This window comes from Protomyctophum parallelum (genome assembly GCF_964188405.1).
Source record: "Protomyctophum parallelum genome assembly, chromosome: 15".
NCBI classification, from domain to species: domain Eukaryota; kingdom Metazoa; phylum Chordata; class Actinopteri; order Myctophiformes; family Myctophidae; genus Protomyctophum; species Protomyctophum parallelum.
The window spans coordinates 45,637,341-45,652,047 of record NC_139710.1 but is presented as its reverse complement, the minus strand read 5'-3'; the positions used below and the strand labels follow the sequence as shown (position 1 = coordinate 45,652,047).

At 41.4% G+C, this 14,707-nt stretch overlaps 1 protein-coding gene across 2 annotated transcripts in view; it reads right to left on the bottom strand.

Annotated features, from left to right (window-relative positions):
• The window catches only part of hira (histone cell cycle regulator a), a 17,245-nt gene extending 3,394 nt beyond the window's left edge, over positions 1-13,851 (bottom strand). Inside the window, exons 1-21 of one of the 2 annotated variants that reach the window (XM_083785074.1) lie at positions 13,649-13,851; positions 11,376-11,438; positions 10,880-10,990; positions 10,318-10,408; positions 10,013-10,107; positions 9,799-9,894; positions 8,769-8,929; positions 8,171-8,338; positions 7,822-7,935; positions 7,642-7,712; positions 7,399-7,504; positions 6,934-7,155; positions 6,218-6,303; positions 5,735-5,932; positions 4,597-4,740; positions 3,358-3,571; positions 3,148-3,255; positions 2,643-2,791; positions 2,184-2,345; positions 1,890-1,948; positions 1,024-1,129 (exon numbers count right to left, since the gene is read on the bottom strand). In XM_083785074.1, the coding sequence (XP_083641200.1) occupies positions 1,024-1,129; positions 1,890-1,948; positions 2,184-2,345; positions 2,643-2,791; positions 3,148-3,255; positions 3,358-3,571; positions 4,597-4,740; positions 5,735-5,932; positions 6,218-6,303; positions 6,934-7,155; positions 7,399-7,504; positions 7,642-7,712; positions 7,822-7,935; positions 8,171-8,338; positions 8,769-8,929; positions 9,799-9,894; positions 10,013-10,107; positions 10,318-10,408; positions 10,880-10,990; positions 11,376-11,438; positions 13,649-13,685 (2,561 nt within the window). In that variant the 5' untranslated portion in view covers positions 13,686-13,851. The remainder of the gene's footprint in view (positions 1-1,023; positions 1,130-1,889; positions 1,949-2,183; positions 2,346-2,642; positions 2,792-3,147; positions 3,256-3,357; positions 3,572-4,596; positions 4,741-5,734; positions 5,933-6,217; positions 6,304-6,933; positions 7,156-7,398; positions 7,505-7,641; positions 7,713-7,821; positions 7,936-8,170; positions 8,339-8,768; positions 8,930-9,798; positions 9,895-10,012; positions 10,108-10,317; positions 10,409-10,879; positions 10,991-11,375; positions 11,439-13,648) is intronic. The other variant, XM_083785075.1, reaches the window with a different exon arrangement.
• Positions 13,852-14,707: the final 856 nt, after the last annotated feature.

Genomic DNA, 14,707 nt, shown 5'->3' with positions numbered 1-14,707 from the left:
CTGCCTCACTTGTTGGGAAATCCCTGCAGGACTATATTGTTTGCTGGTAAATGACATACATGTTATTCCATTTGTAAAGCCAAAGTGTTGATTAGATTACTATTTTCTAATCTTTGTGAATAATTATGGCTATGGGTACAGTTAGTATGTGATAACTTGAGTGAATGTTCACAATAATGATCTGTCTATACCGGTAGATCTTTATAAACAGGGCTGCACATAACTATTTTGGGCTAGTTCTCAAAGGAGCACCTGGAGATGTAGCTTGGGGGGCGTTATACTGCGTTCACACGGGCAGCTGCAAAAGATACAAAAATGCAAAGCTACAGTATATTTGTAGCTGTCAAGGAGCAGGAGGACGATTGTTGGCAGCTCAGCCACTGAAACATTCCAACACAGATACAATGAATTACTCACTTAATGTGCAGGTTCCATGTTTAAGTATTTCCAAAGTGTGCACATTGTTTAACACATATGTGCCCTTTCATTCTTTCAAAATGGCGACGTGGGGTGCCCACTTTTAGACCCAAATTTTGACATTTTGAAAGAAAAATAAACCAAGACGTCCACAGATGTTCTGGGCACTACATGCGGTACATCCTAGGACGTCTGTGGACGTCTTGGGCACAAATTGTGTTTGACGACGCATGCGCACAGGCGCACGTGTTGTGTGGCGGCAACATGGGTGAAATTGATTGATAGGTATGGTATAATAACCATGTACCATGGATATGAAATTTTATGACTTTGCACGTAAGTTTCCCCAAGTTCAGCCTTGCTGTGGCCTGACAACCAAGGACAAATGCTTTCCTCAAAACAACATTTAGAAGCAATGTTTTTTTGTCTTTTCCTTTTTTGAGTTTGTCTTGTCTTGTTTAAAAAAAAAAAAAAAAATCATGATTCTGTAATTCATTGTTGTAAATGATATCTGCATTATCAATAAATAAATCTTAAAAAACAAAAGGCAGTTTCATGATGTCACGTCTCAATTGGATTCAAGCTGTGACCATTTCATAGTCTTACCATATCTCCATGGAGGCGTTAAAGCTGTAGGACTTCCCGTTGGACAGGCCAATAACTGGGACACCCTGCTGAGTCAGCAGAGACTGAGACACTGAAATGTCTGAACCTAGGTACAAGGGACGGGAGGAGGAGAAAGAAGAAGAGTGATAAGACCACCAGGAAGCAGACAGGTGAGAGGGAGACAGGGACTATGGAATAGGGAACTCCCCCGTTTCCCAGGTGTTTCACCTTGAGTGCGTCTAAACTAAACCCTATCATTTAACTTCATTAAAACTATGCCTAATCCTAACTTCACAAACACTATGTTTAACCATAACCTAACCTTTTTCTCCAACAAGGGGTTAAATTAATTTCTCTCATATATATATATATATATATATATATATATATATTTGTACGTCTTTAAATGTTCTGATGAATTGAAAATGGAGGATCATGATGTAAACAAGTCTTAGTGCTTTTTCTAGTTTTATCCTCGTAGCAGTTTTTGTATTGTCCTGTACTTTCATTGAAATGTACCCATTTCTACATACTGTGATTTTTTTATTTTTAAATCAATCAATCAAACCATAACCTCACAGAAATAGTGCCTTATCCTAAGCTCTGGGCAAACCACCTGGGAAAGGTTGAGTCCCTATGGAATAATAGAGCACTGGTCCTCAATCTCAACCTGTCGGCCGTATTTGCAAAGGAATTGCAAGTGGGCCTCCAAATGATTGGCAAAACATGGGTGCTTTGCTTTCAAGATTTTCAAGTGCGCCCTGATCCAGAAAAGGTTGCAACCACTGGAATAGAGTAGGACAGAATTATATTCCCAATTTTATTTTCTGATGGTTCATTATCAGCATTATAAGCATTCTATATACCAGTTAGAATGGTGTGTAGAGATTCATTCTTCACCAGCGCCGTCTGCTTCTGGATATCCCTAAAGAAGAGAAACAATTATTGGATAGAGTATAAAACACATACAAATGTATCTGAATACATGGTTATGCCTTATTGCACATCATTCTGGAGATCCAGACACTAAGCCGTTTTGTTGCCACAGTATTTGCGGCCCTGAACACACCTGCATTTACCCTCTTGATTCTACAAAGAATTCCACATTTTTGTGCATCTGTCTCTATGTGCATGTTTTTGTATGCGTTGTGTTGTCTAACCAGACAGAAAGCGTAGCTCCAGCGGTTATGGCCATGACGTAGAAACCAGAACACTGCAGGGCAGACATGGGCGTGGCCATCTGGATAGCAGGAAGCAGCCGCCGTCCACAGGAAGAGAACACAGACAACAACCGGTCCTCGCACGCCACCGCGATGACGTCACTTGTGGAGAGCAGATGGGATGGTTCAATGAATATGTGAATAAAAAGTGATTTTGGGACAATCTAGAAATTACACCCAAACTAAAGGAGGAGGAGGCCCTTAATGACTGATAGTTAGGAATCAAATGGACCCTCTGTAACTCAGAGTGTACAAATGGAAGCAATTCCATTTTTTTGTTATTCTGGGTCAGTGGCCTACTGTTTACCAAACCGGGGGTCCTTGAAATTCTAAAGTTTGAGGTCCACTGATATAAACAATGCTTTTGACACACAACCAAGCCATTCTGCAGTGTCCTACCTGCTCCCAGCAGCAGTAATGACAGAGCTGGGTAGGAGGGTGTCCCAATCGCGGCCGTCTCTGCTGCACCGCAGCTGGCTGAGTTTAGTGTGAGCCACCTGTGACACCTCGTTCTCCACCTCCAGGAAAACAGAAGGCTCCATGCTCACCTGTACACACACATAACATGGAAGGTACTGAGCTGACGCTCCTACACTGAGTAAAATATTACTTACACACACATTTTATGAATGCCATTTTTATATCGTTTTTGTGATTTTTAACTCTAGCCCTAAAGCCGAAAATATCAAAACTAGTAAAAGCTTTGGCTTGTAGATTGGCTATTTTTGGTCACGCAACAAAGTACTAATTGGGCATAACTCCTAATTGTAAGCCTAATTCTAAAAGAATAACAATAAAAACCATTACTCTTGTGAGGACCAGGAAAATGGTCCTCATAATGTCTACTACTCAAATTCTTCTATACAAGTATAATACTACACATGCACACACACTTTCTTTTTACCTGCAAGCTGAAGGACTTCTTTGTGCTGGGTATGGGTAGTTTGAGAACTACATGAGCTACAGGAGGCGCTACTCTGACGGGCTCCCTGTCTGATGGAAAGGTCACCTGCTAAAGAGATGGAAACACGACACGTTATTTGCCCGTCCTTGTAGTGATCTCTCCTTACATCCATCCTTCTTCCTTCACTGGTGAAATGAAGGTGTTTCCTACCTGAGGAAAGTGTTGTGTCATGGAATTGACCATCTTGTCTTTCCGTGGCCTGCCCTTCTTCCTCTTCTCCACCACCTCTGCACACTCCATCAGGTCTGCTTTCCTCTTGTTGAACGACAGGTTCTTGTTGATGGTTGCCATTTTGTCCTCACTGTCGCTGCTGGTGTCGTCTTTTAATCTGACGTCTTTTAGGACAGAATTGGCATCTTTTGCCCTGGAATAATATATATAAATATGATGATTATTATAATTTTTTCATTGTATTTTCTTTTCGTTTTTTTACACTAACGTAGCCTCCAAGATACCATTGCTCATAGATACATTTTACCCATAATACTTCAGCTCTTGAAAGACTGTAGAGGGCGATTAGATGTTTGTATTGAAATTCTAAAATTCAAGACACCCATTTTCAATATAATTTCAGAGAATTGGTCCTCACTAATGCTCGTGATATAACAGTGCGATTTATTTGTTCTCTGTGTCTCATAAGAGGGCTGTGGACACTTCAGAAACACACCTACAAGTAACATCATCGTTAGGCAGGTTTTTGCTTTGTTCCTTTCAAACAAATTTTCATTTTGATTTGTATTAACTGGAGAACAATGGCTTCCATGCCAACTTTACACAAATAGAAAGCCTGCCGTTTCTATTAGCCAAGATGTCCCATCGATGATGTGACTGGTAGGTGGGTTTCTGAACTGTCCACAGCCCTCCTCTGAGATACAGACGGAGTAGACAAATATGGTACCATATTATAATGAGCATTAGTGAGGACCAATTAGATGAAGATAGGTTGAAAATGGGTGAAGTCGTCCTATAATGTGCATCTTTAGAAGGACATTTACACTGTGAATTTTAAGTGATCAGGGTCTAAGCGTCCTCCAAATGATAAAAGAAAATTGAGAATAAATTCGAGCTCACTTACTCAATGGAAGAATTCTTTAATATCTCTGAATCTGAATGCTGTTGCTAAGCAACTTAAGCAAATAACAAGTGTTTGTAGCTAAATACGTCATCCAACATCGTTAGCCCACCAGGGGAGGACTCTTACTCTACACTTACTGAGATCATATACTCTCAGAGTTAAATTAACACTGAGGCTTTTATAACGCAGATATGGGTTCCAGAGTGAGAGATTAAAAAAACTATCAAATGGGGGTCTGTGGTGTAGTGCATATCTAACTGGGCAGTCTCTGAAATAGATAAAAAATATTGAGAATCACTGTGTTAGCCAATCACCTGTCTAGTGGTGTGAGACCTGCAGTGGAGGAGATGGCAGCAGTGACCCCCGACGTGGCCTTTGACCTTTCCGTGAACCTCGAGTCAAGAGCTTTCATTGGCTCAATTTTAGAGGCAGAGGTCAACAACAGATTGGGCTTCACTCTGCAAGATGGAGAGAAATGTGTAAAGTAAACCATTAAAAAGCTAAACAAAAGGAGAATAAACATGGAAATCAGAGACCATAGATGCCTAGGACATGTATAGGCGGCAATGGTCTCTAGAGAAAACACAAAGTGCCGTTGCGTTCTCACTTTTTAGTCTGCGTTTAGACGGAGGCGCAACAGTGATTGAAAACGCTGTAGTGTGCATGCCAGGTGGCGCTGGCGCACTGCCAGATGCATAGAACCACTCCCGTCCTACTTCCTATCACAGCCGTTTGTTTACATACACCCATAGATATAAAAAAAGATATATATAGATGCCCGATTGGTCACTGCACTTCCGTTGGAGATAGGGAGGAGGAAGTCAAGCGGAACCTTGGAAGGCAAGTGCTGCTGGGAATGAGGGAGTCACGCCTCCAATTGGTCTACCGAACGTCCCCTTCCGTTCGCCCGTTTTGCTTCCGCTATGCTTCGTAAGGAATCTCAGGAAAGCTTGCCAATGCAATCCAATCACGCATCGCCATTGCCTCCATGTTGCCTTCCGTTGAGATACAGACACCCCAGAGCCGGAAAAGGTGTCTACCTTTATATGTCTATGCATACACCAAGGCTCGTGACATCACACGTTTTGTTGATTCCCCCGTGTTGCCCGTTTACATGGAGACGTGAGGTGGACCGTTTTAAAAGATTTCTACTCTGGAAGGTGGTTTCACTTTGGTGTGTTTTCAGCCCCATAACGCTGGTGCCATCTAAACGGACGGCACATCAGATTTTTCTCTAGAGACCGTTGTCTTCTAAACTTCTAGGCCTTAGTTAGACATTGAGAGAGAAAGAGAGGACATAAATAAATAAATCCTGAAACAAACGAGGCACAAATGACAGCATAAACTACTGACAGTAGTCGGAGAACAAACCAAAAACAGGATACAATACATAGTTAGCTGCTAGCTGTTATTTAGTTTGTAAACTAAAGATTTTTAATATATAAAACCTACCCATTATTGTTGTCTTCCAGGCCCTTGGCTGTGCTGTTAGGTGGAGGTGAAGTCAGGAGGGACTCATGACTGGGCCTCAACCCCAGAGAGCCACCTTGTCCTTGGCTAGAGTCAGAGCTGAGCTGTGGGGTCAGGTGGCTGGGCATTGAGGAACCAGGTAGGATGGGTACACTGTTGAACAGTGCTGGAGAGAAATCACTGGAAAGACAAGAGTAGTGTCAATAGTGATTCCATCTGTATTCGTGATCATGTTTGTGGGAGTTTGTAGCCTCACTTGCCCCCCATCCCCCCTCTCCATTCTTTCTCTTTCTGGAAACAATCAAAAACGATGGAGCTTGCACAAAAAACAAATATTCTTGCACAAAAAACAAATATTCAGGTTGTATACATATAGGGCTTAAGCGGTTCATGTGTGAATTCTCGACAGAGTGTGTAATCTGTGTATTATAAATGTGTGAGTCCATGTACGTGTTCTATACCGACCCAGTATCTAGCTGAGCGATACAGAGTGGTGTGATTCGTCTCCGGCCGTCGGGCGTTCTCGTCTCAACTTGCTTCTTCAGAAGGTTCTGTGATAAACAAGGATTTAACATCATAAAATGTAAAACCGTTAACATTCTATATTTATATACACAAAACGTCTCAGGAGTCCACAGGCATGTGGATCCTGAGTTCCACATTATACCCAGCTTTGTGTCCGTGTGTACCACGGAATGTGATGATTTGATTGGCTGAGCACGGAATGTGATATATGATCTATGATGAGAAGAGCGCCCTTCACGTCACATGAGTGTGAATAGCTGGATGTTCAGGCCATGTAGCGATCAGAGCACCAAGTCACGCAAAGCTTGACCAATCCAATTCGGAGGATTAGGTTTGTGACATTTCATGTAACGTCCCAGCACATGCCAATTTTAAACACCTTTTGTGCTAAGGACGTCTTTTCTAATCAAACCGCAGTGGGGACTGTGTAGAGGCGTCTTTAGGTCCTAGGTGCCATGCCTTCTTCAGCGATCCTAGACGTGTTTCGCGCTTGGGCACTGCCGTTCACTTCCTTGTTTACGGCCCGAAGTGTTAATATACGATTATAAGCTTTTTTTCTTTCTCCATTTATTCAGACAGGAGAAAGATATGACATGGGCTAGGGAGGGAAAGACATACAAGGTCCAGGTACGTTAACTCAACATCCCTTCGCCTACCTTTCTGATGTCTTCCAGGGACTCTCCATTCATCAGGGTGGTCAGTTTTGGTGATGCGTTCTCTGGGCCATTGCCACCCATCCCGGAATTGGCCTGTGCAGAGTTCTGACGCTCCTGCTGATATTTGAGCATCTCTGGGTTCTCTATGATGGTGGTGGACAACTGGACCTCTGTGTTGGTTATAGCCAGGCTCTTGCCATAGATGTTCTGGTGAATGGTGTTCTGCAGGACAGGACAGAGATGGAGAAGCAAGAGAGTTTAATTAACTGGGCGTTCTCAGTACAAGGAAAGAAAAAAAAGGAAGAACCAAATGAAGAAAAACCTAGGTTTTGATGATAGATGGCTATAAGAGGGTGGACCGAGGGGAAGAGTAACATAGTAACAAGAGGAGAGGGATGATAGATGGCAACTATAAAAGCCTGTGTGTGTGTGTGTGTGTGTGTGTGTGTGTATAGATGACCTAACCTTCTCCTCCTCATTGAGTGGGTCTCCCAGCTCATCCAGTGAAAAGTCCAGGTAGGCTACTGTACCATCCATAGAGCACACCAAGATACCCAAGCCGTTTAGAGTCCTACAGTACCACGACACACACACACACACACACACACACACACACTTGACCTATTAGAATTTGTACACCTGTCCCTTAAGCCCGTTAGCTTTTATGTAAAGCCTTTATGAAGTTTCGACTGTATATGAAGCTCTCACCAGGAAATGTCCATGATGGACTTATCAAACAGATCATGGATCACCACCAACGGTCGTTTCAGAGAGGTCAGCTAGACAGCAGAGACAGACAGACAGGTTCAACATTGTTCCCACCGGAATAAAAGTATGTGTAGCTATAATGTTTGCAATGGAAAAAGTTGTGAACGAGTTACAACTTACCCAGACAGAGAGGGAGCGATCTTTGCTGCCTACAGCACAGCAGCAGTAGGGACAATTGGGCTTTGGAGAGCTCCCATTCTTCTGTTTCTTTTTAAAGATCTTTGGGTTGAATTTCTGGAGAGACAGAGAGAGATATTGTATTAGACACGTATCCGGGGCCATTACATTTAAAGAGCTACAAATTGACAGAAACATATATTTCGATTATGTGCAATATTCAAATAATTCATGACAATAACATAGTTTTCATTGACTGATTTGAGTGATTCTTCCTTTTCTTTCTGCAAGTGAATCTGAGTATTATTATCATACCGGTCAATTACAAATGTACACAAAAACACAGCTTTACCACTACAGTAACGGCTTTGCGATGTCCAACAAAATCCATGTTGGTCTTCCAGCCGTCTCTCTCTACGATCTGAGCTGTGGGACCAGAGTTGTTCATGGCGTGGGCCGAGACCAGGTACTGGCCATCTGGGGACCAAGACAGACGTAGGACATGGGTGGTCCCGCCACACTGACAGAGAAAGAGAGGGGCATGGGAGGGAAGGAGTAGGTAGGAAAAAGGAAGACAGTGACAAGAAAGAGACAAATAAAAATATATTTTTCCAAATCCGTCTAAGACCGAGTTTGTACATGACAGTTTACAGAAAATAAATCATGACATACTGTAGGTATAAAGCCCAAACCACACCAAACGGTCGAGACAGGACAAGATGGTTTTAGCGTTCGTCCCAGCAGTGTGATATGTCCTGTTGCACATTCAACTGGTTCAATTCAATGGCCCCAACCACACCAATGGGTCGCCATGCAACTCCTTGCAACCAAGGTGTGGTTTGGGCTTTACATCTGCAACAGTTCAACAGTAATGGATTCTCTCATTTGAAATCAATCAACTTGTATCTAGAGGACAACACATGCTTTATGTCTGGTAAACTAGTTTATACCTCATTAAATGGTTTGGTAATGTTGGTTTCTAGCTGCCAGTCCATGGTTCTCCAGACTTTGAGGCTGTGGTCGTCTGCCTGTGAGGCGATGTATTTCCCCACTGGATCCCAGGTTAGGCCTTTAACGAGCCCTGTGTGACCCCTTAGGCAGGTTACCATCTCTGGAAGATCAGAGCAAAGTTAAGAACAAAAAATGAGAGTTTGGATCGAGAGAGAAATAGTCTCAGACATTGTCTTTGTGGTGTGATTACAGTACAGTGAGTGACACCACCGGTCAGCACATAGTTTGTCTTTCGGGTTAGAGCACAAATGAAATTATAGTTTGCCTGTAAACACTGTAACTGAAACTTTCTACTCATATTACAAAATTAAAGGAAGGCCATTTGAATGAATAATAAAGTGTAAAACTAAGGCATACATGGTGCAATCTTAGTCAGCATGGTAATGATACTAGCATCATTACCTAGAGGCAATACACTTTCATGGTATAGTCAAAGACTCACTTCATGTATTTTCCATGGTAGACACAATAGCGTTGTCATCATCTGTCTAATGCTTAACTTAATGTACAAGTTGATTTGATGTGAGAATCTGTCTATGCTTATTAGTATATGTAGTGGGGCTGAACTGGGGAAAATTGCGATTTAATCTTTTTCAAGTCAAGCTTCAACTGTGACGGTTTACTGTTAACAGTATAACTACCACAGCAATGCTGAAATTAATGGAAACCAATGGCTTCCTGGCATATCAAGAAAACTGGAAATTGTGTATATGACTTAACATGACAAAACCTGATGGTCCTTTTAGTACACATTTGCGGGTGAAACTATTATTGTATTGGATTCATTGACCAAATATTACCTAAAACACAAAAATACATTGTTTAGAAGTCAGTTTTGAACTCCCCTCTCTATTATTGCGGCCTCTTCAATCTGGAAATTGCAGCAGTTCATAGTGTTCGACTAACTGTTCATACCTTGTGTCAAGGAGGTTAAGGTGTGTTGGTTTAATTGTCTGGTCAGTCTACTACCTGGGAATTTACGTGCATTCCAGATGACAATGGTGTTGTCGACACTGCAGGAGGCTAGCCAAACATCATGAGGAGACCACGCTACATCCATTACATCTAAAACACAAAATACATGTACATTACTTGACAGAGTACGCCCACCATATCAATAGAGCAACGAGCCATGGTGGTGCATGTGCATATTAACTGCGTTAAGTTATGCATGTCCTCCTACCTCCACTATGGTTCCTCAGGATGGTGACACATCTCCACTGCTCCACATTAGCCATCTTACTGCTGGAGCCAAACACTGTGCTGGGTCCGATTAAGCTACATGAACAGGGACACACAATATAAAACCGAAGACATAAGCATGAAAATGTGTTTGTGTGCATGTTAATGCATGTTTGTGTGCGAGAGTATGACAGTGGAAAAAAAGGGAAAGTAAAAGAGTGATTAATAAGAGTGATTGTGTAGAGTGACCGACGTATGAATGTTTGTTTGATGGTGGTTATTGGTGCGTGTGTGTGTGCTACATACGCGGCTCTCTTCCACACCATGACCAGTTTATCGTCACCTCCTGAGGCCAGGTACAGGCCATTATTGGACCAGCGGACACAGTTGACACAAGCTGCAGACAATACCAACATTATACATTCATAAATGTTTCTGCATTTTTAGCCATGTTTTTATAGGCAATTATCACTTACCGGTAATTGCCAATGAGAAAAGTGATTGTTAACTGATAATTATTTATTTTTTGACGAGATACAGTGAGACACTAATGAAGCACCGACTATAATGGACACTTTGTTTTTACTTCCACATACCGTTGCTCTGTATTGTCTTTTTGCCTTGTACTGCAACAGTACCTTTTTCTTTTCCTTGCTATGTTGATTAGCTAAAATCTAAAATGACACAGATGCTTTCTCGGTTTTAATGGGTTAACATTATCTTACTGTACTATGCAGATTGGTTTTATTCATTAAATAAGTTCTGGATTGCAGCTTTAACAAATTAATAAATACTATATTGAAAAAACATCCATCTATTCATCATAGTATGTTGAAAGGCATGAATGATAAGTACTGGCATCAATCACCTAGATGATTGTCTAACTGGCAAAGCATCTTGGGAATGTTCTCATTCTTCTCATCCACCTCTCGGAGGACTGGTGCCATGTTCCATATCATCACCTTCCCGGAATCCTCCCCTAAAAAAAACAAAAAGACATGAAAAAGAAGAAACAACAGTCAGTAATTTACTGGCTGTGCCGTTTGTCCACTCCTCATACTGAATACAGAATCATGCTGTATCATGCTGCATCACATGTACGTAAAGTCCTCTGTGTTAATTTGTAACTTTAACTACATTAATCCTGGCATCTCTATCAACAGGTCACGATGCAACACACTGTGAGCATGTAGATTGGCTGTTTTGTTCATTTGTGCTACGACAAATTCTATAAAACAGGGCTTAATTGGTTTAACACTGAGGATTTTACAGTTGTATGGTATTGATTACAGTAGTACAATTGAGCAATTAAACTAATAAACCATCCGTGTGTCCAATTGTGTGTGGCTGTGTACGACACTCACCTTGTCCACCTGTAGCAAACTTTGTTCCATCAGGGTGAATGTCCACTGAAAATATTGGTTTACCTGCAAAAACACATTTAATTAAACATGCATGTAAAGGGGAAAGAGACAACCAAAGAGAAATATATTGCTCATTAAAGGGACATTTCACAGCTAGAAGAAACTGCTGTCACTCAATGTTAATAGTATTTGTAGTAGATAACAGTAAGACAATTTGAAATTTGCACCCTATGGCCAGAAAAATAAGTCTGTGTGTTTGACTAGGGTTTGACTGGATTGTTGAATTCCTACAATGACCATTATGCTTTGCTGCACTGCCCCTCTTTGTGGATTGGGGAGGCTGTGTGGAGGTGTGACTTGTTGTCCAGGAAGGAAGTGAGACCACATTTTCATGACAAATTGTGGTCATGAACATGGCATCATGACTAAAATATCTAGTAAAAACACATTACACACATAAACCCCCAGGAAAGTGTCTTGTGTCCTAAACATCATTAAAATAAGTTCTGGTTGCAAAAGGGGTGACGTGGCCCTTTAAGCAACATATTACTTGTGGGGCAAATCAATTACTGTATATCCAATTTGTACTACTGAACGAAAATACATCGCATGGATGCAACTGGGACGTATCCTCAGTGATGTATCCCAAGGTCATTGGGGTTTCGGGTCTCGCGAACATCCTAACCCTCACTCAGGAGACCCAGCCGGGGTGATCAAGTCCAGACTTACGTCCCAGTAGCTACCCTCGAATCAGACCGACTAGAGAAAGACCAGGGCCACACAATCCGTTGGAACCACTCCGGAACTACTATGCCAGGACTGAGAGGTACAATTCTGGCATGTGGAGGGACTAGGCTCTGTGGGTTGCCTCCTGTCCGGGCCCCTCCTACGTCTCACCAGGTCCACTCCTGCTCTCACCAGGAGTACAGCGAGGACCTGTGCGTTGCACCAGACTCCCAGCACCAGACACTTCATTCAGGAGTGGTGGATTCTTGAGCCGAATGGTTCTGCAGGCAACGGTAGCACTGCAGGCTCCATTTGTGGCTCGAATGGCCCTCCTAAAGGCCTCATCGAAGGTTTTTGGGCTCATCACAGCATAAAGTCTAATTCTGCTCGCATAACCATTCTATTCCTCTATTCCTATTCCTCTTATACTTACAGTATATTATTAACTTTTTTGTACATCACTATATATTTTATACTTAATTCTGTCATCTGCTGTATGTATTTTTTCTTCTGTGTCTGAGAGCTATGCACCATGAGTCAGAATTCAATGCATGTCAACATAGTTGACAAGATTCTGAACAATAAATTGCAGGACCGAATTCGCCAACTGTATGTTATGATAGATGAAAAAATAATTACAAGTGAGATGATTATATTGTGTGGTTTAGTGGTTTAAGTATCAAACTAGAAAACATAATCACTTTGCTGAATTAAAGTAGTTATAGCTTATTTGGTAAAATTGTCAAAAAAGACTAATATTTCAACCTTTGATATTAATTAGAAACCTTCAATGTATTTGAAGGTTTTACACTGACACTAAAGATTATGACCAATAATATAGTACATACAATCTGTTTTAATATATATCCATTTTGAAACTCTAGAGTGTACAGCGAAGGTTCACTCTTACAGGGTTCATGTATTATGTGCTTTGTTATTTTACAATGTGGGCTAAAATGGATGCTGCACTGTCAAGAATCCAGATGCCACTTGCAACTTCAAAAGGATCATCCAATGAATGACAGCCACTTAACGCTTACTAACATTTCAATGTATCCATTACCAATGTATAAATGTGCAACTCTTAGAGTGTACAACAATGTAAGCAAAATGGAGCCGTACACATTCGGAGTTAAATTAAACACATAAAATGGATGTTGCACTGTCAAACATGCAGAGATGCCACTTGCAACTTCAAAATGGGTCACGTACTGTGACTGTAGGGCGGTTTGACAGTGAAAGCCAGCTGGAGCTAACTAGCTAACGTTAGCTCCAAAATGCAATCTGTGTATACAAATAATATGTTCCAAAAAACAACCACATTGCACTGTTCTTTCAACTTTATGCAGTGTTCCCTGAAGCGAATAGTAAATATGCATTGACACAAAGATGCTGTCTTGTTGCACTAGTGGTCATTATGTGACAAACAAGTGGCGACCATCGCAGACCACCATCATGCCTTCCTTCCACCCATCTCACCCCCCATCAATAAAAGCCCAACTTGGTCCAAGACAGATTCCTGCACAACCCGCAGTTCAAATCCTTACCATTGTGGCTGACCCAACTCGGCTTCAGCAGCTTCATTTCTAATATTAACGTGTATTTAGTGTACGATGAAGGTCCCCCAGTGATCAGCTCCGGTGTGATCGGTCGAGAAGAGAACGACCCCCTCCCTTTGTCTCAAACTCCGTCCGTTACTTTGTTTTTTAATTCAACTCCATTTCTGCAGCCGCCGCTCGCATCCCCAAAAAGAAGCATCCAGGCCGGACGCCATCTGTGGTGACACAGGAAGTGCGCCGGATATTTGGGACCGACTAGCAGCAGCAGCGTGTGCAGTAGATCTGACTTGTGAGTTCCGCAGATAAAGGCTTTCACGTTCTTACCGACAGCGACAGAACGCTGGCGTATTTATTAGGGAATTTATTGTTTTCTGTTACTAATATGCATAATGTTTATGATTATTGATTAAGTGGTTGGACTTAACGCGTAAATAACGCGGTGTGGCACAGTTTGTATTTGTATGTATCACCTCAGCGCTGCCTAACTAACTGGGTAGACCTTTATTTTGAAATGTCATCATAATTAAATAATTCATTTAACAGATGTACCTTTAAATGTATATTATTACATTTTAAAATGAGCATATCCGTATAACCTATAAAAAGGTAATAAAAGGTCTTAGTTTTTGATGATGATGTGATGTATGTTGTCATGATAGCACAAACAAGGGAATCTCATACAGTAGGCAAATTACAAAGTGTCTGTGCTCAGAGTGACCTGTAACAAAGGAATAGCCTATGGCATGATGTTTTCTTTTCTCAAGGAACACCTATCCTGTATTTTACAAACACCCCTGTTCTTATATCCTCCTATGGCTCAATGCGGCTCAAAACCAGGAATTTAGACAGGACAAAATTAAATACAAAATAAAGACACATAATTGAAGAACAAGCCACATTTATTCACTTATAGTATAACTTATTCACATATATTCATTTTGTTTTATTAATTATACATTGACAAGGAAACAAAACAAAATATTAACAATTATGAGAGGTGGTTATGAACGTTGCCAGTGGCGGTAAAAAAGGACAACATTTCTTCAG